This window comes from Peromyscus californicus, unplaced genomic scaffold (genome assembly GCF_007827085.1).
Source record: "Peromyscus californicus insignis strain IS unplaced genomic scaffold, ASM782708v3 Scaffold_17__1_contigs__length_78620276, whole genome shotgun sequence".
Taxonomy (NCBI): Eukaryota; Metazoa; Chordata; class Mammalia; order Rodentia; family Cricetidae; genus Peromyscus; species Peromyscus californicus.
In genome coordinates, this window is record NW_026294469.1 from 31,386,269 (window position 1) to 31,409,768 (window position 23,500).

The 23,500-nt window shown below is 44.3% G+C and overlaps 1 protein-coding gene across 4 annotated transcripts in view; it reads right to left on the reverse strand.

The window, feature by feature from the left end:
• Prelid2 (PRELI domain containing 2) overlaps positions 1-22,959 on the reverse strand; it is an 87,063-nt gene extending 64,104 nt beyond the window's left edge. For 3 of the 4 annotated variants that reach the window (XR_008219153.1, XM_052742088.1, XM_052742087.1), the window contains exons 1-4: positions 22,586-22,943; positions 8,911-8,968; positions 6,430-6,503; positions 3,763-3,923 (exon numbers count right to left, since the gene is read on the reverse strand). Coding sequence is in view for 2 of the 4 variants with exons in the window: in XM_052742088.1 (XP_052598048.1) it covers positions 3,763-3,923; positions 6,430-6,503; positions 8,911-8,968; positions 22,586-22,660 (368 nt within the window). In the remaining 2 variants the exon portion in view is untranslated. Of the gene's footprint in view, positions 1-3,762; positions 3,924-6,429; positions 6,504-8,910; positions 8,969-22,585 lie in introns of all 4 variants that reach the window. The other variant, XR_008219152.1, reaches the window with a different exon arrangement.
• Positions 22,960-23,500: the final 541 nt, after the last annotated feature.

The following is a 23,500-nucleotide window of genomic DNA, read 5'->3' on the forward strand; positions in this document are numbered from 1 at the left end:
GCTGTGCAGGAGGAAATGACATGGAAAAAGGCTGGGCCCTAAGAAAGGCTTTTACATTGGGGCAATTAGTTACTTGAAGGTTTTATTATTTTCATTAAAACTGTAGCTATATAATAAAATTTTTCAAGCCACACAGAACAGTCATAATAAAACACAGTAAATTATCTTCTGAAATCACATTATTCACCATAATGGTTGTCGTTAATATTTAGTGATTGTGATGTCTTACTTTTGTTTCAAAATCTCTCTTTGGGTGCTAAAAAAGATGACAGACACCAAAGAAGCTGAGGCAGGAGGATGGCGGGAGCCCAGGAGTAAATAGCGAGACACTTGTCTCAAAAACAAAACAAGGAGACTGGAGAGAGGGCTGAGCAGTTAAGAAGCACTTGCTGCTCCTGCAGAGGACTGGGTTTGGTTCCCAGCACCCATAGCAGCTCACACACATCTATAATTCCACTTACGGATCCAATGCCTTCTTCTGGCCTCTGCAGGCAGGAGGCACACATGTAGTTCACATATAAACATGCAGGCAGGGCTGGAGAGATGGCTCAGCCGTTAAAGGCTAGGCTCACAACCAAAATAAACATGCAGGCAAAGCCCCATACACATAGAAATATAAAAATCTTTCTTTAAAATCTGTTTTCAAGGAATTGATTGTGGTGATAGTGTTCCCCAATATATTGGGCACCTTAATAAACTTATCTGGGGTTAGAGAACAAAAAAGCCGCCAAATAGAGACCAGAAAATGGTGGCACACACCATTTAATCCTTGTACTCTGGAAACAGAGATCCATCCAGATCTCTGTGAGTTCAAAGCCACACTGGAAACACCCAGGCATGGTGACACACGCCTTTAATCCCAGGAAGTGATGGCAGGAAGTAGAAAGGTAGGTATAGAAGGCATGAAAACCAGGAACTAGAGTCTGTTAAGCTTTTAGGCTTTTGAGCAGGAATTCAGCTGAGATCCACTCGGATGAGGACACAGAGGCTTCCAGTTTGAGGAAACGAGATCAGGTAAGGAATTGGCGAGGTGAGGTTAGCTGTGGCTGGTTCTGTTTTTCTGATCTTTCAGCGTTCACCCCAATACCTGGCTCCGGGTTTGTTTTTATTAATAAGACCGTCTAACAATTCATGCTACAATTGATTGTTTCTCACCCATTGTACTTGTAAAAATTAAATTGTGTTAATTAACTACAGCCCATGTTGTAGGGAAGTAAACTCTGCTGAGTGCTGTTATGGAGTGCAAACTTGTATGCTAACACACTGCAAGACAATACTCCAGAATCTGTGTTAAGAACCATGTGTCTATGTACCCCAAAATTTATATGTTGCCATTTTCATTTTATTGAATTGAATTGCATTGTATTTTTGGTGCTAGGGATGGAAGGCCTCATGCATGGGAAACAAGCTGTGTACTACCCGGATGCCTCCAGCCTGTGTATTGAAACCTTAACCCAGAGTGGGAAGGAGTTAGGACACTGGCCTTTGGGAAATAAGCCAAATACATGATTCCATGAATGTAGAACTCAGCCATGGAATCCTTCCATGAAGAAAGAAAGCAGATCACATGTTCTCCACCATCGGGTTTTTTTTTTTTTTTTTTTTTTTTTTTTTTTGGTTTTTCGAGACAGGGTTTCTCTGTGTAGCTTTGCGCCTTTCCTGGAACTCACTTGGTAGTCCAGGCTGGCCTCGAACTCACAGAGATCCGCCTGGCTCTGCCTCCCGAGTGCTGGGATTAAAGGCGTGCGCCACCACCGCCCGGCTCTTTTTTTGTTTTTTTTTTTTTTTTTTTTTTTTGGGACCACCATCGGGTTTAACAGGAGACAGGCTAGAAGCAGGCTCACAGACAGTAGATCTGCCAGTGCCCACAGAATGGTCTTCCCAGCCTCCAGAGCCATGAGAAATTCACAGGTGTTGCTTGAACAGCCAAGACTGTGGTATCTAATTACGGCATCTCAAACTAAGATTTCCTGGAACTCAAATTGTGCGTGTCCTGAAAACCAGCCCACAGTGCTTTAAAACTAACATATCAGGCATACAACCACTGTGGGGATCCCTGTAAGCTTCACGGACACAGGAAAACATTAGCGTGAGGTAAAGAAAGATAATTGGTTCACTCAATGTCGTTAGCCAACACCGATTCAAACTTCTGAAGCCTGACACCAGGCCAGTTTATTTAGACACATTTTAAGTCTAGTACGATTTTGGAAAAAAGTTTCCTGGTAACAATTATCCCAGTCCCATGTGGTCAATAAATCTTAAGATGTGGCTACACAGAAACTCTTTTGCAAAACATGCATGACCTCCACCACAAATGATTGCTTAAGGGCCTAGGATCTGGTGTGGTCTCTGACCAAGATAGTGTAGAGGTTAGCAGGCTATAAACTACATGTGACATCTCCCCTGAGGATGGGTTCTATGGACTGAGAAACAAAGATAAAGATAAAGGTCAAGGGAGGGAGAGCCTGCAATAAACATTCTGGGTGAGGTATGGCCCTAGAGGTGGTCACCAAATGTCACCAGGTTATTGACAAGATCCACTCTCAGCCTTCGGGATGGAAAGCAGAGATATTCATTCACTCCATTGAGGAGATAACCCTGCATGATTAACACTCTAGGTTTCTCCAGTGCTTATCTGCGAGCCCTCTACACACCACAGAATCCACTTAAAGTCACACATTTCAGGAGGATTTAGTATGCCTGCAGGGTTAAGCAGCAACTGTGTACATATGTATCATATGTACAGTTGTGTCGCTACTCTGTGCTAGGAAAGGTAAATTTGATTGTTTATAGATAATCTTGCAACAAATACAACACTTAAAATTTTCACTGAGTGAAACACATATCATGTAAGAGTCACATTCAGAGGACATACAACTCATGGATGTGCTATTCTCCCTTTACAACAAAGAGAAACTAGAGACCAGCAGAGTATCTACCGTTGTGGCAGTAACTAAATAAAATGTAGTAAAGTTGAATCGCATGCAGAGGAATAATCTAGCTCTACATGTATCAGATAAATAAAGCTCAGAAGCAGTCTAGTAAACATAAAAGATAAGTGTACAAAACTTGGATGACATAAAAATCATGCATGTGGGCTAGAGAGATGGCTCAGAGGTTAAGAGCACTGGCTGTTCTTCCAGAAGTCCTGAGTTCAATTCCCAGCAACCACATGGTGGCTCACAACCATCTGTAATGAGATCTGGTGCCCTCTTCTGGCATGCAGGCATACATGCAGGCAGAACACTGTATATGTAATAAATAAATAAATAAAAAATCATGCATGTAAAAAAGACATACAAACTAAGCAGGTTGGGTGAGCCTGTGGAGAAGCACCTCCTTAAGTCTACTTGAATTGACAGGTGCTAGGCAGGCCCACCAGCAGGGTCACATGCATGAAAACATCAAACAAAATATTTTCCTTATTTAAACTCTGTTGAATACCTGGATTGACTTTAAAGGTCCAAAAAGAATATCCAACAAATTGGTGACATTCATTGCCTTTGGCAAGAGTAAGAAAATACCAGAATTTGGAGAGCACTTGGAGTTCTGTCATATTTTCTCCAAAAGAAAACATATTCATCTATTACATGATTAAAAATAATGTAAAATATGAAATAGACAGAGACCATAAGTATGAAATCATGTGCTGTGTATGGATCCCCACACCCAACACACACACACACACACACACACACACACACACACACACACACATACATACACACACACACACACACATACACACACAGGTGATCTTACCAATTTGGATTCTCCACACTTTCCCGGAAGACAGACTCTTCCCTCATGGATGCATACTGTGTCCACGTGAGACAGTGACTCCGAATAGCCATGTTCCTTTCCCGGAGACTGAGCCACGATTCCTCTTCTAGCTGGACATTAGGTACCTTTAAAATACTCACCTGTCCAACAGAGAGAGGACAGCATTCTCAATTTAGGAAGAGCAAGCTACATGAAGACTGCCTAGGGTAGATCTCAGCCTCACATAACAAAAGGGACAAGTGGTCCTAATGTAGGGATGGCACTTCAGCAACACCCCTCAGTCTCAGATAAGCAGACACACTGTGGCCTCACTACATGCTGCCCAGGGTTTGCAAATGGCCCAGGATTGATGTAGACCACTAAACAAATTATCAGCTGCCTTGTGTCTCCTCTGGGGCAGGCCTCCTTGCGTTGATGGATCCTCATCAGGCCCACCTACACGCTCCCATGCAGGGCAGTATCAAGAGAAATACTTTCCTAGTTGTAATCTCTGTTCAGTCCCTAGAAATCGATGCTTTCCCAGGTGGAGAGGACAAGGAAAGCTACAAAGGCAGAATTGTACAAGTCAGAGCCTTAAATTATTTAAGAATTGAGATACAAGACGAACTTGAATGCCTTTTTAAATAATAGATTCAAAGTGCGTATATGGGGCAAAGGCAGCTATGAACTCTGGAAAAGCCAGTGATAATTTGCCGCTGAAGCGCAACACAGCTTCCCATCTGCAAGTCAAAAGAGGTTCATCTTCTTCGTGGTTCTAGCTTTCTTTCCACTAAGGGAATAACTGTTTTAACCCACGATGAGGAATGGATGGGAGCTGCCTTTTTTCCTAGCATAAGCACAGCAATTTAATCTGCAAGCTAATCCTTAGTGCCCAGATTCATTCTGTATCACACAGGGAATCTCTTCTGAGGCATTTTTTAAGTGCCTGTCAAGATGCTCTCCTCTTATGTATTCAAAGACCCCCATCAAAAAATCCTGCATTGTGAATGAAGGGCTCCATAACTGTTTCAAGTACTGAGAATAAAAGACAGCAGGTGCTCAGCCATAGATGGGGCATCGATAGCAAACACCTCCAGGTTCAGGGAACCCGGTGGAAGAGAGGAAAGAGGGAATGCAGGAGAGGAGTGCTGTAGAAGGCTGTCTTACGGACATGACATGGCAGTTGTACCTATGAACTCACAAGGGCTGTGCTTACCTGCATAAGACCTGCATAAGAGCAAGCCGGTTAAAAATCCAGCATAGACAGCACAGACAGGGGAGGCTTAGCTGAGGAATTATTGCAGTTGAAGTCTACTAAAGGAGGGAGAGCTACTTTTCTTTGGAGGGGTACCCATGCCCCAGTGGATAACTACAAACCCAAGCACATGTGGGCAACACTAACTACTTTTCTTTGGAGGGGTACCCATGCCCCAGTGGATAACTACAAACCCAAGCACATATGGGCAACACTAACTACTTTTCTTTGGAGGGGTACCCATGCCCCAGTGGATAACTACAAACCCAAGCACATGTGGGCAACACTAACTACTTTTCTTTGGAGGGGTACCCATGCCCCAGTGGATAACTACAAACCCAAGCACATATGGGTAACACTAACTACTTTTCTTTGGAGGGGTACCCATGCCCCAGTGGATAACTACAAACCCAAGCACATATGGGCAACACTAACTAGACTCAACGATTTAAAAATTATAATGCTAGAATAAAAACAGGAGAACATGAAGTTGGGAGGGAGATTCTGAAGGAAGTTGGAGGGGGAAGGGGGTAGATAAGATCAAGACATATATGTATATGTATATATATGTGTATATATATACATATAAGTATATATATACACATATATATACACATGAAATTTTCAGAATAAATAAAAACCATTTTTTAATACTTCTACAGCTAGGCATGGTGGTACACACGTGTTATTTCAGAACTTAGATGGCCAACTTTAGGAGGATTATCCTCAGTTTGAGGCCAGCCTGGGCTACACCCTAAGTTCCAGGCCCACCAAGGTTATGGAGTGAGGCCCTCTCTGAAGAAGAAAATCCATGTATGGTTCAAGCCATGCAAATGATGTTTTCAACTTACCTCCGTCCAACACAGAATCATCAGAGTGCTTAAGGGTTTCAAAGAGAGAAAACAATTTTCTATCATGAAGATTCCAGCATCAGTGACCTTATTTCACAGAAATACACACCAAAAGGCTTGCACAGGGCACTAAGAATATTATGCTTCCAGAGACAGCTGTTACTTCTGACAGTGCATTGCAAAACGAAAGTGTGGACTTCCTAACCGAACGTGACACTAATACAGTCTTCCCACTTCTAATTGTTCCTACCTATTGCTAACCACAGACAGAAGAGAAAAGACAACACTTGGTTCAAAACGCCAAAAGTGCCTGAAAAATAATCATCAAATCTCCCCACATCCATGAAGAGCCCTTCTCGGAAAGGACAGAGATGAGACATTCCAGAGGCATCTGCCAAAACTGGGATGGGCATGAAAGAAATATCTCCCCTACAAAACCATGAGACTGGGGAAGTGGGAGATTCTGACACTACTTTAGATCAGAAAATGCTGTCTTTTCCTATGACTATTAAAACTCCTCAATTTTGTACCCACTGTGATTAAACTCTGAAATGAATTTACCTTTCTTAAAATTTCTGGAACCACATTCTGACAGATAGCAATCCTCTTTCTATAGATGAGTCCTGTTGATTCATCTAGAAAAAGAAAATTTCATAGCCAAAAAATAATTAGGGAAAAAGCGTATTCTTATCTAAGAGTCCATAGAGCTTTTTAACTCAACTTCAATTTTCAATATGTAGAATTCTTACAGATAAAGTTTAACACAAAATTAAGTTTTCCGGGGGCTGGAGAAATGACTCTGTGGTTAAGAGTGCTTACCACTCTTACAAAAAGTAAATAAGTTTGGTTCCCAGCACCTACCTCAAGCAACTCATACCTGCCTAGAGCTCCATTTCCAAGGAATCCAACACATCTAGTTTCCTCAGACGCCTACATCTAGGCACACATATCCCACAGACATATACAAACAAAATATGAAATAAAATTAAAAAATTTTAAAAAGCATTCTCCTTTTCTGATCCGTTTTCTAAGCCAAATTACAAATGCTCGAGAGATAATGGTAAAACAACCTCAAACACAGTGCTAAAGTTGAGAAAATGAATCACAAACGGACCACCACTCTGGGCGATCAGTGTCAAGCATCCAGTGGCAGTGGCCAGTGGCCACCTGCTCCACAACAAGAGGATGGTAACGGATTCCGCCACCTCCTGGACCACACTGTCACACAAAGATTTCTGAGTGTATCACTTAAGCCTGTAACTAAATAACTACACGAGTCATATTCATAGAGGAATGAAACCCCTGTGACCAGAGCATTCCTGGAGGAGAGTTAAAACTAACGATAATAATGACAACAAGTATAAGTTAGATGAGAGGAAACAGAAAAAAAAAGACAAACTGTGAAGTGCTGTCCTTTCTCAATGAATTACTAAGGCCCAGACACACGGCGAGGTTCCTCAGCGCTCTGAATACAGCTTTCCTAACAACCCCTGTTGCAAACACTATGGCCACCAGGAACCTGCAGTCGGGAAACAAACGCTCCACCCCTAGCAGCCCTTTGGCAACCTCAGACAGTGTGAGCAACACATATATTAAAAATGGAGTCCCTTCTGGACATGGTGGCACATGCATTTAATCCCAGCCCCTGGGAGGCAGAGGCAGGTGGCTCTCTGTGAGTTCTAGGCTAACCTGGTGAGCATAGTAAGTTTCAGGTCAGCCAGGATTAAATAGTGGGAAAAAAAAAAAATGGAGGCAAAGATGACATCCTGAAATTCACAGGATTGTTTTACCATTTGACAGACAATGACTTTCAGCCTTTTAAAAGTTAGGTCATGGGGGAAGTAACAGATCTAGGACTCAAAATCAGGTTTGTCTCAGGCCAGAAAGCAAGCTCGTCCCATACTATATACAGGTCCATGAGAAAAAGCTTTTACAGTCTATTTCTACAGCTGCAGGTATGCAGAAAGCAGCCCCATAAATAAGACGGTTTCATGTTTATGCAGCACAGCGGAAGCTGCAGCCACATCACCAACAGCAACACCCGTGGTTTCTAAGGCTGAAGAGCATGCTGGGCCAGGCTCTGGATATCTCCACAGGCTTGTGCATCAAGTGCGCACATCATCAGAGCTCCCAGTACCGCCCACGCTTCAAGTTCCAACACTAACAGTTACAATGCCTCCCCTGAAGAAGGAAATGCAGAGATCACCATAGACCCCCGAGGTGGAGCAGTCAACATTTTCTGAAAGGGGTCATGGGGTATATAATTTAGATTTGTGGACCATATGGTCTCTTTTGCAAATACTCAGCTCCTGCTATAACTCAGATAAAGCAGCCATCAATAACATACAAACAGAGGGAGTGGCTAATGTGCAACAAAACCTTGCTTACAAAAACACCCAGCATGAGCCATAATTTGCCAAACCACAGTATGGTTTACAATGGTTTCATTGCTGTAAATCTAAGCAATTTACAGCAATGTCACATGCTATTTTTTAGTAGTCTGGGCTAGCCTTGAATTCCTCATTCTCCCGCTTCCACCATTCAATGGCTGGGATACAGACATGAGCCGCACCATGCCTGGCTTCCCCTGTGTGCTATCTACAAATGTTTTGCCATCTAGAAATTGACATGGGACAGAGATACAGCCAAATGAGCTTGGGCAGGTCAGTCTCTCTGTGCTTTACTACCCTGCACTAAATGGGAATAATCTTAATTCCTACCTCAAACATCTTTCTAAACATTGAACGAGCTAATCAAAGTAAGATGTTGGCACACATTAAGTACTTCAACATGTCACCTGCCCAGCCTCAGTCTTACCATCAACTATAATTTAGAAAGTGACAAGAGCCCTGTAATAGATAGATGTAATAGATATACATACAGGCAGGCGTGCGCACGTGTGCATGCGCACGCGCGCGCGCGCGCGCACACACACACACACACACACACACACACACACACACACACACACAAATACATCCTTTACAAAGTCAGTATACTTAATGAGCATAACTAAAGTGCAGGCATATTCAGAGAACTTACCTTTCTTTTCTTCCACAGTTTTTACAGAGATGACATTTTTATCCATGGGGTTGGGATACTAAATGAAAACACATAAAGAAAAGTTAGCATTCTCTTTTGTCAACATGAATCAGCTGATAGAAATGATGACAGGTACCTGTAGGACCAGTAAACATCTTCCAAGAAACATCTATGTAAAACCCAGTTTTAAATCAAGGATCTTCGTTTTACCATTTGGACTCAAACAAGTGAGGCGGGCTTTCATGAAATCCAGGGACAATTTATTTAGTTTGGGGGGTGGGGATCTTGCCCGCATATGCAGCGTGTACCATGTGAGTGCTTGGTGCCAAAGAGAGGATCAGAGGGCATCAGAATTCCCAAGAACTAGAGTTACAGATGATTATGAACCTCCACATCAGTGCTGGGAATTGAACCCAGGTCCAACAAGAGTAACAAGTGCTCTTAGTCAATGAGCCATCCTTCCATCCCTAGGAAAACCTTTAGATCCTATCTAAGCCCTGAGCAGAGATGAGAATGAGGTTGGAATAAATAATAATAACAACAACAACAGCAACAATAATAATAGTGATGAACCAGGCTAACATCAACCAAGAATGTTCTTGGAGCCAGACCTGGGTTAAATGCCTTAATTACACCATCGTGTCTAACTCTAATAGCTATTCTGTTGTGAAGGAGTTACATAATATTATCCCCAATTTTCAAAAGTAGGAACTGGATGAAGACTGGATTGATTCAGGAATTAAAAAGGCCAGTCCAAAACAGAGAGAATTCCTTTACTACTACCCTGGACCATGATCTAGTGATTGTGTTAGCACCTCAGGCAAATGATAATAAAAGGATAGGATGTCAGGCACACAGAAGACATTCAATAAATAATTTATTTCCTTTATTAAATTGCCCTGGAAGACAATTTAGATACACCAATGTTGCTAACATCTACCACTTTTAACCTACTCAATTTACATATATAGTCTGTTAATTCTCAAAAGCATACCATGGAGTTATTTTTTTTTTCTATTTCCTATATGGAAGATGAGGCTTGGAAAAACTAAATACCCTGTTAAAATCGTTAATAATTACTGCACCTGGGATAATGTAACTTACCCCGGATATTGTCTGGCTACCTCCACATCCATTGTGAAGTCACCTCTGAGGTACTCTAACCCAACCTTTCCATTACTCAGATGTGGGGGGAGAGAGAGGATATGAATCTCTCAAAGCCACAGGATAAAGTGGCTTCTAACTGGAGACTGATGCTCTGGGCTATCTCCTGCCCCCTCCCCAGATCCCCAGCTTCATCACGTGATCAAATGGCATCTTAACACACTGAGTAGAAGCCAAGTGCACTGCCCAGGCTGAGGTGGGAAGAGGAGTCCTTTGCCTACAGATCTTGAACTTCAGGACTCCTGAATCCTTAGAAATGAAATATAAAACTCTAGCAGTATGGGTCTCAAAGAACCAAAATTAAGAAGGAAGAGGCATTTGTGCATGCATTCACTCAGTTCAGCCCTTGATGGAAAGGCTCAAAATTACAATGACTACGTCCATGAAGCTTAGCCCTCTGGAGAGCAATGCTGGTATGAGAAGGATGGGCTGAGGATTCTGTTCCTCTACAAAGGAGACTTCCTGCACACAGCTCCTTAAACCATGAGGATAGGTGTGTGAATTAGCCTTTTTACACTAATGTAAAATGAAATTGTTTCCTTTACTGTATTCCAGCTTGTTCATTACATATCCATAAATGCATTCCAAGTAAGTGTTAAAGTCATGCTATAATTGTAGGAAGTTAACTAAACTAAATTATGAAGGAAAACAGAATGCATCACCAGACAGGCACAGTAATAAAACTTTCTCAGTGCTGATTACATCACTAAATTATCAGTGAAATTCTTACAGGTTAAACTACCCTACTTCACACTTCCATTTAATTTTCATTTTACCTAATGAAAAAGGATATTCATTTAAATAATAAGGTCCCTCTTCATCTTGTTTATGATTAGACAAGTAGGAAGATGAGAGATAGATAGGTAAGTAGATAGATAGATGATAGATAGATAGATAGATAGATAGATAGATAGATAGATAGACAGACAGACTTTTATCTTTGAGTTTTAGTGCCATGAAGAGACATTATGGCCACGGCAACTCTTATGAAGGAAAACATTTCATTGGAGCTGGCTTACTGTTCAGGTTTAGTCCATTATTGTCATGGTGGGAAGCATGGCAACATGCAGGCAGACATGGTGCTGGAAAAGGAGCTGAGAGTTCTACAACTTGATCCACAGGCAGCAGGAAGAGACAGTGCCTGGCTTGAACTTCTGAGACCTCAAAGCCCATCCCCAGTGACATACAACAAAGCCATACCTCCTAATAGTGCCACTCCCTATGAGCCTATGGGGGCCATTTTCTTTCAAACTACCATAGATAGATAGATAGATAGATAGATAGATAGATAGATAGATAGATAGATAGATAGATAGATGGATGGATGGATGGATGGATGGATGGATGGATGGATGGATGGATGGACGGATGGATAGATAGACAGACAGACAGACAGACAAACAGATAGCCAAATACTGTTCCAGACACTGAGGATATAGTCGTGAAATGAAAACCATGTAGCCTCTTATAAAATGCATACATTACTTGAAGAAACAAACAAAAGCAGTAAATAAATATGTCAGATCTGCTTAAGAGAAAATAGGACAGGGTGATAGGTAGAAAAGCCCGGAAGACACAGTGGAAAACACTTAAGGGTCACTCATTTTACAATCCTTGCAAACAGCTGTAGGAAAATGGAACTTCTAATAGCTGAACATGAGACCATGAACTGTTCACTCTAATAAATATCATTCGCAAAATCTAAGTTGTTTTCCTTCATGAGTTAATAGACATAAACCTCAAGTTTCCATAAAGAATGGCAAAGGAAATTAGAGGTTTGTGTGAAACCAGCTGAATACATGACATGGATGGTGCGAATTTTAACGCTTTTCAGCAATTAAAAGTGTATTGAACCAAGGCTCTCTACCTGGCATTACTTGAAATAATAGAATGCCATCTTGTGGTAACCTATATATCCATGTTTTAATTCTTACACACGAAATATGTGAAAAGCCTGATTCTAAGGGATTAAGAGAGGAGAGGCTGCTCCGAGCTCATACTCGGAGTCCTTCCCTCCAGCCTCATGATTTCTGAACATCTATTCTAACACCACGTGACTATGGAACTGATCGAGCCAGATCCAAATATACACTGTGCCCACTCTGAGCATGTTATATAGTGGCTGCTCCACACGACCTCATTTAGTTCTCTTCCAAACAGGGAAACATACTAGCGAGTATTATGATATGAACTCTTCTTGTTAAAAGTCTCATGTGTAAATCCTGCACACGAACAGAGATGGGCCTGCCCATCCCCACTCCATACCAGACACTCCTGGGAGCAACATGGTCTGTTGACCCAGTTTCTGCCAAAAAGCCCTCGTCTTTTTTGAGCCTTGTTCAGTGGCTGTGTATATACATCAGGTGCACTGTATTTTATCAGTGAGTCTAGAGATTTCTCAAGGTACATTTGGCTTTGTTTTTTATCTTCTTTATGATTTTACTTCCTTCACAGAAAAAGCGGGCAGACTCCTTTCCCAAGATATAAGTCTACCGCAACACAAACAAAGGTAAAATGCATACTTCTAAGGTTGTCACCCATCCCTTTTCATTTTCCTTTTTACATATTACAAGAGACCAGGCCGGGCAGTGGTGGCACATGCCTTTAATCCCAGCACTCGGGAGGGAGAGCCAGGCGGATCTCTGTGAGTTCGAGGCCAGCCTGATCTACAGAGCGAGATCCAGAACAGGCACCAAAGTTACCCAGAAAAACCCTGTCTCAAGAAAAAAAAAAAAAAAAAAAGAGGCCAGAAACCATTTGAATGGAGGTATCTTGAATGGGTAGATAAAGCTACTCCTAGAATCCATAGGTTATTAAATGAAATCCCATTTCCAGGGATGGGCTACCTCCCTACAATATCCCTCGGGAGCCTCCAAAATCACACAGGTGGTTGCCACTGCTGTTGGCTGCCCACCAGAACTAGATGGTTAGACCCTGTTGATGAAGACAGCACATGCTCTGGTCTAAGGACACTGGGAAATTAAGCTAGAGGTGAGCTGGATGCTCCCTCCCTGATGACTGGCCCTCACAGTGTCAGCAGTGCTGAGACAGCTGTGGGGAAACTGTCCTCAGCTCTCTTACTCAGCTTTGGACCCCGAAAAGCTGTCTTGCTGAATTGCCAGGCAAGATGTTCTTACTACTGAAACAGCAGCAAGTCCATTATGGGGTAACCAACGCCCCCCCCCCCTTTTTTTTTTTGAGACAGGTTTTCTCTGCTTAGTTTTGGTGCCTGTCCTGGATCTCGCCCTGTAGACCAGGCTGGCCTCAAACTCACAGAAATCCTCCTGGCTCTGCCTCCCGAGTGCTGGGATTAAAGGAGTGCGCCACCACCGCCCCAGCAACCAACTACTTTTTAACCGGACTGGAAGCCTGCTTCATAGGAGAGAACTAGTGCTTAGTAATATAAGCCTAGTCAAAGTCCTGTGGCTGGGGGCTGGAGAGATGGCTCAGCGGTTAAGAGCACTGACTTCTTCCAGAGGTCCTGAGTTCAATCCCAGCAACCGCATGGTGACTCACAACCATCTGTAATGAGATTTGACACCCTCTTCTGGCCTGCAGGTATATATGCAGACAGAATACTATATACATAATAAATAAATAAATCTTTTAAAAAAAAAAAAAAGTCCTGTGGCTGGAGAGGTCATGCGTCCAGAAGAAAAGCTACTGCTGTTGTTTGCTAAATGGATATGCTGTGTTCGTTAAATTGGCTTCTAAATAATTATGTTTATTATTCCCATAGATGAATATTGCTGTCACCTCTGGGTGCAGACCCTTCTTTTTGTAGTAAGTAGTGGTTACTGAGGAGATATAACTGCTGGTCAAAGTGCTAAGAGGGAGTGACTGTTGAATGCTCAGCCCTAAACAGACATCTATATCACCTCCTTCAAGGCTCAGGGAACACTGTGAAAGAGGAGAAAGTAGGAGCAGGAGAGGGGGTGGAATGTTGTAGAACAAGGTCTCCAAAGTAGAGCACAGCTGTTGCACTCTTAAATTTATAGCAGCTGCACAAGATTGGGTCTATAGCCATCGTTCCATGAAGAGGGGACACTTACAATGGCTCACCCTTCCCTCTCTGAAGGTCTATAGACAGTTAAAGGTTGTCGTTGTGGGGGAGGGGGGCGTTCTCTTCAGTGGTGTAGCTATGGGTGAGATATCCATACTCCTGTAGATAGGCCCTATCCATGCTCCTGTAAGCACCCAAATGAAACTCAGTAACCACCCACCCATCTCTCTGTCTCTCTACCTCTCTCTTTCTCTTTCTCTCTCTCATACAACACACACACACACACACAAGCACACACCATGAAAGGGGGGGAACTAGTTGGGAAGAGGACGGGTATCAGCTGGTGTGGGAGGGAAACAACAGAGGGTAATGAGTTTCAATACGATAAAAATACATTACATATGCACAAAAACATCATAATGCAACCCATCATTACATATAACTCATACATGCTAATAAAAAGTTGTTTAAAAGAGAGGCCCAAAAAGCCACATGATGCCAAGTTTGGAGAAAGTACATTAAAGCAAATTCATAATTATTAAAGTGAGAGGCCAAGAAATTGAGTCCATCTATTATAGGAATAATATTTAGTGCACTTGTGGGTGGAGCTTTATGAGGCTATAGCCTCTACTTTTATTTGCTGAGGGAAAGTTCATCATTCAGGAAGTATTCTCTTAAGAGCAGGAAGTTATTAAAGTATCAGCTCTCTGAAAAGTTCAGAAGTCAATACCTGCCTTTTGAAACACAGCCCTCCTCACCATAGTCAGTATCTTCACTGTGGACCTGCTTTTGAATGGGGTTATCGGAGAAAGCACGAAGAATAAGGAGGACCTGTAGAATGCCTGGCCCATTGGCACACACCATGGTCTGCTTGATCCACTATAAGGGGATCTGCTACCCACTGCTCCCAAACGTGTACGAAGGGCCTTGCTGTGTGTTCAGCTACACCGAGACATCACCGTACACTGCCCAACCTTTTCATGGTCTCCATAAAGTAGCCCACTCCGGAAGAAAAGCAAAGTTGGCTTGTTACCAAGATCAACGAGTCATCAGTTAATCAACACTGTCTTGATCTGCCTGGTATGGAAACCCATGCCTGTGGATTGCAGTACTAGGGAGGCTGGGGGAGGAATACCAAGTGCCCAAGGCCAGCCTGGGCTACAGAGGAAGATGTAATTTTAACAAATGCACTTTGCCCCACATTGTATGTCTATATATACCCCTGAGGAAGCTTGGTACAATAATCAATATGTTCCTCTCTGCTCCCCCTGACAGGAAGCACTTTCAGGACAAGGTCATGTTTTATTTATTGTCAAAGGGTGCACAGACTTACCATGAATAGCAATTAATAGGCACATAATGAATATGTAACTATTAGCACTTTGATAGATAAAAAAAAAATCTTCTTTCACACACTAAGCCACAGCCTCCCCTGGATGAGTTACTAAGCACGCTTTAAAATTTAAATTGCACTTAAAAAATAATTTATCATGCAGATGTGCACCATTATTCATGCTCACCTTCTCCCTTATTGTTCTAAGTTGGTAAAGATTTCTGCAGACTGCTTCCCCCCAGCTTTCCAGGTTCACATTCCTGAACAAATATAAAGATCTCCAGAATTTAGCAAGTGCTTTGGAAGCACTTATCAAGCCCCAGCATTAAGCTAGGTGCTTACATGGAAGTGCATGCATTAATTAATAGCCCCCAGCAACCTTAGAAGATGGCTATTAACCTTATTCTGTAGACGGGGAAACTGAGGCACGGAAACATGAAATGACCTGTCCACACCCCCACCACCGTTGGCACTACAACCTGACTTGAGAGCCATACTCCTCGCCCCCACCTTCTCCTTCATGCCGCACCTCAGCTTGCAGGAGAGCCTAGGAATGGAAGATGAAAAGTGTCACCCAGCACAGGGCATCAAGATCATCTCCAGGCTCTGCTTGACACTGAGGCCTAACATCAGACCAAACCACTGGTTTGGGGGAATGCCGATCCTCCTAAATACTTCTGGAGCTCCATGGGGAAAGATGTGCCGCCCATGTAAGTGTCAGACTGGCAAGGGAGTGAAGATGGGATCAGAAGGAAACATTATTAATTACCCAATCAGTTTTCTACTCTAAATGGAAATAGCCATTCATAAATCCCCTTTATGAGCTTAGGGGTAAACACTGATCCATTCCAGGCAACATGCCGCTGGAATAAATAAAGCCTTAGGTCACGGATGGAAGTGAAATTTATTTCACTCTATTTTCTTACAGTATCCCAGGAATGTTTCTGGACCCTGTGTTGACTTTCATCTGTCGGGGTTTTGGTTCGTTTCCTTTTGTGAAACAGACAGTGGGGGTTTCACTGTGTTGCCCAGGCTGAACTCGGCCTTCTGAGCTCAGGCAACCCTCCTGCCTCAACTTCCCAAGTACTGACTTTAGTGGAAAACTGTATACTGTGAACCACAGGAGGGTGAGCTTTCTTCATAGATCAGAGCATGTTGAATGTTTCCTGTGTTCTAGAACCTCTCTGGGGGCTTGGGATACAACAGAAACAGCTGGTACAAATCTCCATGGAGTTTACCCACATTCTCAAGGAGCAAAGTCAACCTCAACAAGTCTGCAGTGAGAAACCTCAGGCTCTCTGGCCTCATTTGCACAGACATGAAAATCCACTCATCACCACAGCTCATTTGCATCTTTAGGAATGACTTCAAGCCAGGCGGTGGTGGCACACGCCTTTAATCCCAGCACTTGGGAGGCAGAGCCACGTGGATCTCTGTGAGTTCAAGGCCAGCTTGGTCTACAGAGAGAGATCTAGGACGGGCACCAAAACTACACAGAGAAAGCCTGTCTTGAAAAGCAAAAAAAAATTTAAAAAAAATTAAAAAAAAAAAGAATGACTTTAAATTCCAGGTGGGTGACATGTAAGAAAATCCCTTAGCTCCCAGCACATGAGAGACAGGTCAATCAAAAAAGCCTGCACGAGCCTCCACGAAGAAGGATCTTCTATGCCACACATTTGTCTACACAACCTTCTATTCAAACAGAAGGAAAACACTAAATGATGAGTGCTAGAAAGGTAAGAACTGGACAGCTAGGAGGTGGTGATGCACGCCTTTAAGGCGGATCTCTGACTTCAAGGTCAACCTGGTGGCTCAGAAGTAGTTCAAGGACAGCCAGGGCTACACAGAGAAAGCCTATCTCGGAAGGAAAAAAAAAAAAAAAAAGAGTTGTATACAGAGGGAACCAGGGGACCCAGTGACACCGTGAATGAAGTCGTCACAGAAAGCACAGCATAGCATCTGAAGGAGCCATGCTGGGTCTCCTAGAAGAGGAGGAGGACACTACTCCACAAGTATTGTGTCCTTTGTTTTCTAGGTACCACTCATCTTTGAAAGCATGCGGCTAATGTTTTGCCCACAGCAGCCAACAGACAGGTGTAAGGAGATCAGATAATCTTCGGGTTTTAAAAATAGTAGTGAATTAAAACTTGGAAGGCGAGTCTGGACATACCAAAAGCCACAGATCAGTAGATTCTATTTAAAACACAATGTCCTCAGTTCTAAAGCAGCTTCGCCCACCATTGTGCAAAATCAGATTAAATGTCCCCAGAGCTTCTCACGTGACTGTCCCTTCGGCCTATGGCTTTGCTTTAAAAAAAAAAATCAATTATTTTTTTCAAAAAAAATCAGCAGCATAAAGACCAAAAAAAAAGTAAAAGCCTATTTTGCCCAAAATATAACTCTTTCCACCCAAGGCTTTATAAGAAGCACATGCCTGTCAAACTGCTACATTTTTGATCCTCACAACCAGCCTAGAAGGTGGTGGCATCGCCATGAGAAGAGGAGGCTGTGTATACGGCTGAGCATGCTGCTCGTTGCATTGGAGCTCCCCATCAGGCGAGTCAGTGGACCATATCCACCCTGAGGAAGTCATTCCTTTTTCAGAAAATACATATTTTTATAATTCTTTGAGACCTTCACACAGTGAACTTTGATCATATTCACCCGACTCCTCCCCTTAACTTCTCCTCCCAGACCTACTCCCATCCTCCTACCCACCCCAAGTTCATGTCCTTTTACTATTATTATTATTATATAATATCCCATCCACTCTAAGTTATACCGTCCATATAGTTAGTTGTAGGTGTGGGGGCATCTACTGAAGTGTAGACTTACCAGGAGCTACACCCTTGAGGAAACTAACTCTTCCTCCCTGAGAAGCCATAAACTGCCCATAGGCAATCAGTTAGGGAGGCTCATGAACCCCTTTCCACTCCATACTAGAATGCTGAGTGTCTAACAGCTCTTTGACCTCATTTAGGGAAGTGTTTTTCTGAAGTAGCTGGTGGCTAACACAGAAGCTCACAGCTAGTCAAATTGAAGAGCATAAGGGACTGTGGAGTGCACAACAACACACACACACACACACACACACACACACACACACACACACACACACACACACACCAAGGCTCAGAGAGACCATTCAAAGAGGGGATAGAAAGACTGTAAGACCCAGAGGTTGGGAGGACCAGAAATGTCTTCTGGACATAACAGGAAGTTCCACTCATCGTTCACAGTAGCTAGGGCTGCCTACACAAATCCCTTTTTGTTGATATTTTGGTTTAATTTATTTGGTTTGGGGTTTTCTGGGACAGGGTCCAGCTAGGTAGCCCAGTGGCCACAAGTGTGTGATGACCATCCTGCCTCAGACTCACCATGGCTTGGGTTACAAGCATAAATCACCACACCTGGGTCCTTCCATAGTTCTCAAACGTGCCAAACACTTAGCTGATTTATAAGAACTGCATCAGACGCTGACTGGATGTACTTATATAAGTGACCTCAGCCACACCACATGACACACTAAATCCAACCACATGAGCTCAACCCACAGAATCACCAGAATTAAAAGTCTGTCGCTAGGCAAGGCCACTAAGTTCTGGAGTGATTTGTTGCAGAGAAATGGCTAACAATGGCTGTGTCCCATCATCACACATCTAAGCTAAGCTTCATGTTAGATACAGGGGTCCACCCAGAAGAGCGGACCCTGAGAGGCGGTAAATGAACCAAAGGGCACCACACCCAGCAGAGCTGAGCCTTCAGCCACTGCCCTCCCCACATCGTCTCCTGTGTTAGGGCTGGAAGGACAGGCTGCTGATGAGACATGGGCTTCGGATTCTGTTGGGCTGAGATCCTGGCTCCGCTACCTGCTAGCTGGGGGAGCTTTTCTGAGCCTCAGTTTCCCTACGATGTGAATGAGTCAGTCATGATGACTTCTTAGGTTGCTTGGAGGAGTAGAGATGACACTATTATTCAGAGCATATACCCACAGGTATACACCCATACACATATATACACACACATATACATATATACATACATAGACACATACATACATACATGAATGTGTGCATAGACATACACATAGAGTGAAAGAGAGAGAAAGAGACAGAGGGAGGAAGGGAGGGAGGGAGGGAGGGAGGGAGGGAGGGAGGAGGGAAGGAGAGAGAGAGGGAGGGAGGGAGGAGTCACTTGCCAAGAAAACTCCTATCCATGTTTCAGCAAACCTTTTATAGCTGTCACTTTTCTGAGAAAGCCTACCTAAAGGGCTCCATGTGGGACTGCTGCAGGCCTCCCCACCACCCTGTATGCTCCTGGTGTGAAGTATGCATCACCCACTGAAATTATGCTAACCTCGTCGTCGTCGTCGTCATTAAATGTTGGTCTCACTCTCTAAAACCCATCACCTTTACCTAAAACCAGCATGTGGGTGCACACTACAAAGAAGAGTGTGTGCAGTGTGGTACACAGAAGTCATCTCTGACCTTCTCGACGGCCAGTGAAGCCTAGATCAAGTATCCCTCCATTCTGAGAAGGCAGAGGTCTCCCTTCATGATGACAATCCCTCCCCAAGAGGCAGTTACAGTCTGCATCTTGACTGCTCCCCACAGGCTGTGTGTTAATGGTTAGGTCCCAGGGCAGTCCTATTGGGTGATGGTGGTGGACCCTGGAAGAAGTAGAGAATTGTGGGAAGAGGCCCTAACGCAGTGAATACCTGTCCTTGAGTTGGATTATGGGACTCCAGCCCATCCACCCTTTTGCACTTCGCTCCCTGGCTCAGACCCAAGCAGATTTGCTCCACCATGGGCTCCCACCAAGAGATGTTGCCCCTCCACAGGCTCAGAACGGCAGGGCAACTGGGGTGGTGATTTTTTTTTTTTTTTTTTTTTTTTTTTTTTGTCAATTTAACACATAGTAGCATCACCTGGAAAGATGGAACTTCAATTCAGGAATTTCATCTTTCAGACTGGCCTGTGGGCATATCTGAGGGACAATTCCTTGATTAATGATGGATGTGGGAGGGCTCCGCCCACTCTGGATGGTGCCATCCCTGGGCAGGCTGAGCAAGGCATGGAGAATAAGCCAGTGATGTCCCTCCATGCCCTGTGCTTCAGTTCCTGCCTCCGGGACCCTGAGTTGAGATTCTGCTTTGGCTTTCTTCAGTGATGGACTGTGACCGGGGAGGGTAAGATGAAATGAATCCTTCCGTCCCCCAAGTTGCTTTTTAGTCAGTGTTTTATCTCAGCAACAGAGGAGCAAAATAGGACAGAAATTGGTTCAGAACAGTGGAATGTTGCTGTGATGCACCTGACCATGTTGTTTTGGGGGGGAGAATTGTGGAAGGATTTTAGAGCTTGGGGCTGGAAAAGGTGAAGTGTTCAGAGCTCCATGAGCTGTTATAGGAGACCGGAAGAAAGGTAGCTGAGCGAGCCCGGGAAAGTAAGCCAGTAAGCAGCATTCCTCCACGGTCTCTGCTTCAGTTTCTGCCTTGTGCTCCTGCCTGGACTTCATGCAACGATAAAATGCACCCTGTAAGCTGAAATAAATCCTTTCCTCCCCAAGCTGCCTTTAGTCCATGTTTTATTACAACAGAAATCCAGCTAGAACAGGTCATTAGGGACCGGAGCCTTCCTAACAGTGAACCAGTACAGACATTATCCCCAGTAATTATTTCATCATGGTGGAAAAGCGACCAACACAAAAAGCACTAGGTAGCCACACTCCAAACTGCCAGTCTGAATGAAGCATGGGGAGTCAACTGTTTCTTTCATGTGCCTAGAAGCCTGGCCTAAGACAAAGTCTACACCAGATTCACTCACTCATTCATTTCTTCATTGATTTCTTCAGACTTTTGTGGAGGACCTGGCAAGTACAAGGCACTTTCTAGCTTCCAAAGTTCAATGAGCTATTCCACAAAAAAAGAAAGGGGGCGGGGGAGAGAAAGAAAAAGAAAGGTCTCCATAGCAACACTGTAGGAGTACCTACTCAACCCTCACTAACTTGGGTCCCCAGCTGTGTCTCCCTCAGTAATGGAGGCCCCTCCTGTAATGGAAGCTCTAACCATTTTCCCAGCACTCCCTGGGTCTAACTAACTTCAGGCTATACAGATCCCATGCTACATGCCGAGGGCAGCTGCAATCATGCCAAGTCTTGATCAACACTGTGAAAGCTGAAGGGACTTTAAAGACATATGGGTACAACTCCTCATCTTATAGACATTAGATCTTGGAGAGATGATCTCTGACCAGGGTCACCCAGAGACCTAACTGAACCGGAAACAGATTAGTCCAGGGTCTCACCACACAGGCCTAGGTGACAACCAGTTCTCAAGGATGTGTTTCACTTTTACTGTTAGCCTGAGGCACAGTCCTAGGAGGAACCCTCATCATGAGGGCCATAGAATCCAAAACTGCAATATTATAAGCAGCAGTATTTCAAAGACTTATAACCATCGATGCTTGGATAAACACTCTTTAAGAATTAATTATCTTGGCCGGGCGGTGGTGGTGCACGCCTTTAATCCCAGCACTCGGGAGGCAGAGCCAGGCGGATCTCTGTGAGTTCAAGGACAGCCTGGTCTACAGAGTGAGTTCCAGGACAGCCAAAGCTACACAGAAAAACCCTGTCTAGAAAAACAAACAAACAAACAAACAAAAAAGAATTAATTATCTCTCTCGAATCCACACGACAACACTAGGAGTATGCACTGTTTTTCTCAACACTACAGATTGCAGGGAGTCCCACAGCTACTTAGTAAAAGAGAAAGTCTTGGAACACTAGAGTAATGCTGAGTTACCAAGATCACAGCTTAAAGGGCATGCGTAAGGAGTGGGTGATGACTGGAAGGCCATACTAGACTGTCCACCCAGGGAGGCCACCCAGAGCCCACCCTCTCTGCCTGAGGCGGGCAGGATGTGGACGTGATGCCCGGCACGGCACCCTCCGGTCCTGAGAGCAGCCTTCGAGGAACTGAGCCTCCACCCTCCCCTGTGCATCCCAAAGAAGCACGCGCCCTGGAGAGGGACCTGGAGAGTGGGTTTGGATCCCTGTGCTTTGGGGTCCTGTCACCGCGCGGCAAGGCGTAGGGGGGAGGACGGGGGGGGGGCGGCGCGGGGGGACGCAGTTCAGGCTCTCGGCAGCGGACGCACCGCCCAGGTCGGAGGGACTGGTACCTTTCGGAGGAAGCAGGCGACCACCTGCTCGAAGGGGTACTGGAACACCTGGTGAACGTCCACGGTGACCCCCATGTCGCGCGCACCCTCCTCCAGGCGCCTCGCCGCCGAGCTCTGGCCACACCCTGTAGCCAAAGGGGCGTGCACTTTCTCTCCCCTTTTCAAACTTCTCAAACTTTATTGTCCCCCTCGGAGACAAGGCTACAGGTCACACCCGCGTTCCCTTTCACTTGTGCCTTATAAAGATATCACCGGAGACGCCCCAGACCCCAGCGACCGGGAAGCCAGGCTCAGTCCACGTCCCCACCCTGGCCACGCCTGCCCTGCCTCTGAGCCACCCGGTTATACCCTGCAACCCTGCTCTTTGCAGCCAGAATTTTAAGCCATCATTGCCGGAGGTCACAGTTTTATCCTTTGTTGACAGAACCAAATAGAAACAAGGTGTAATAAATAGGAGAGCCTCTGCCCTGAAACCGTGGGAGTGTGTGGTGTGACAGCCCTGCTCAGATAAGTCCAGCGACACAAAGGCCAGCGTCGGCACGCTTCGCTAATCTGGACGGCTGCCTGAGGGGTGGGGCTGGGCCTCTGGCGAGGAGGAAACTGCCCTTCTCCCAGAACCATCTAGGAAATAGAGTTGGCCTATGTATCCAGCTCTAGGAAGTTCCTTGGCTAAGGTTAAGTAAGCACCAACCAGAAAAAAGCACCAGCCAGCAAGAAAAGGGATACAGAAGAAATGTTTTCTTTCCTCCAAAGAGCAGTTGTTACTAGAAGCAAGTGTTACATTTATTCACTAAGTTATTCACCTGTTTCTGCACACGGGTTGTGTAGAGCTGTAGACTGTAGACTCAGCAGCGAATTCAAACCGTCCCTGCTGCTGGGTAAAATGAATGAGGCGTGGGCTGACACCCACTCAAT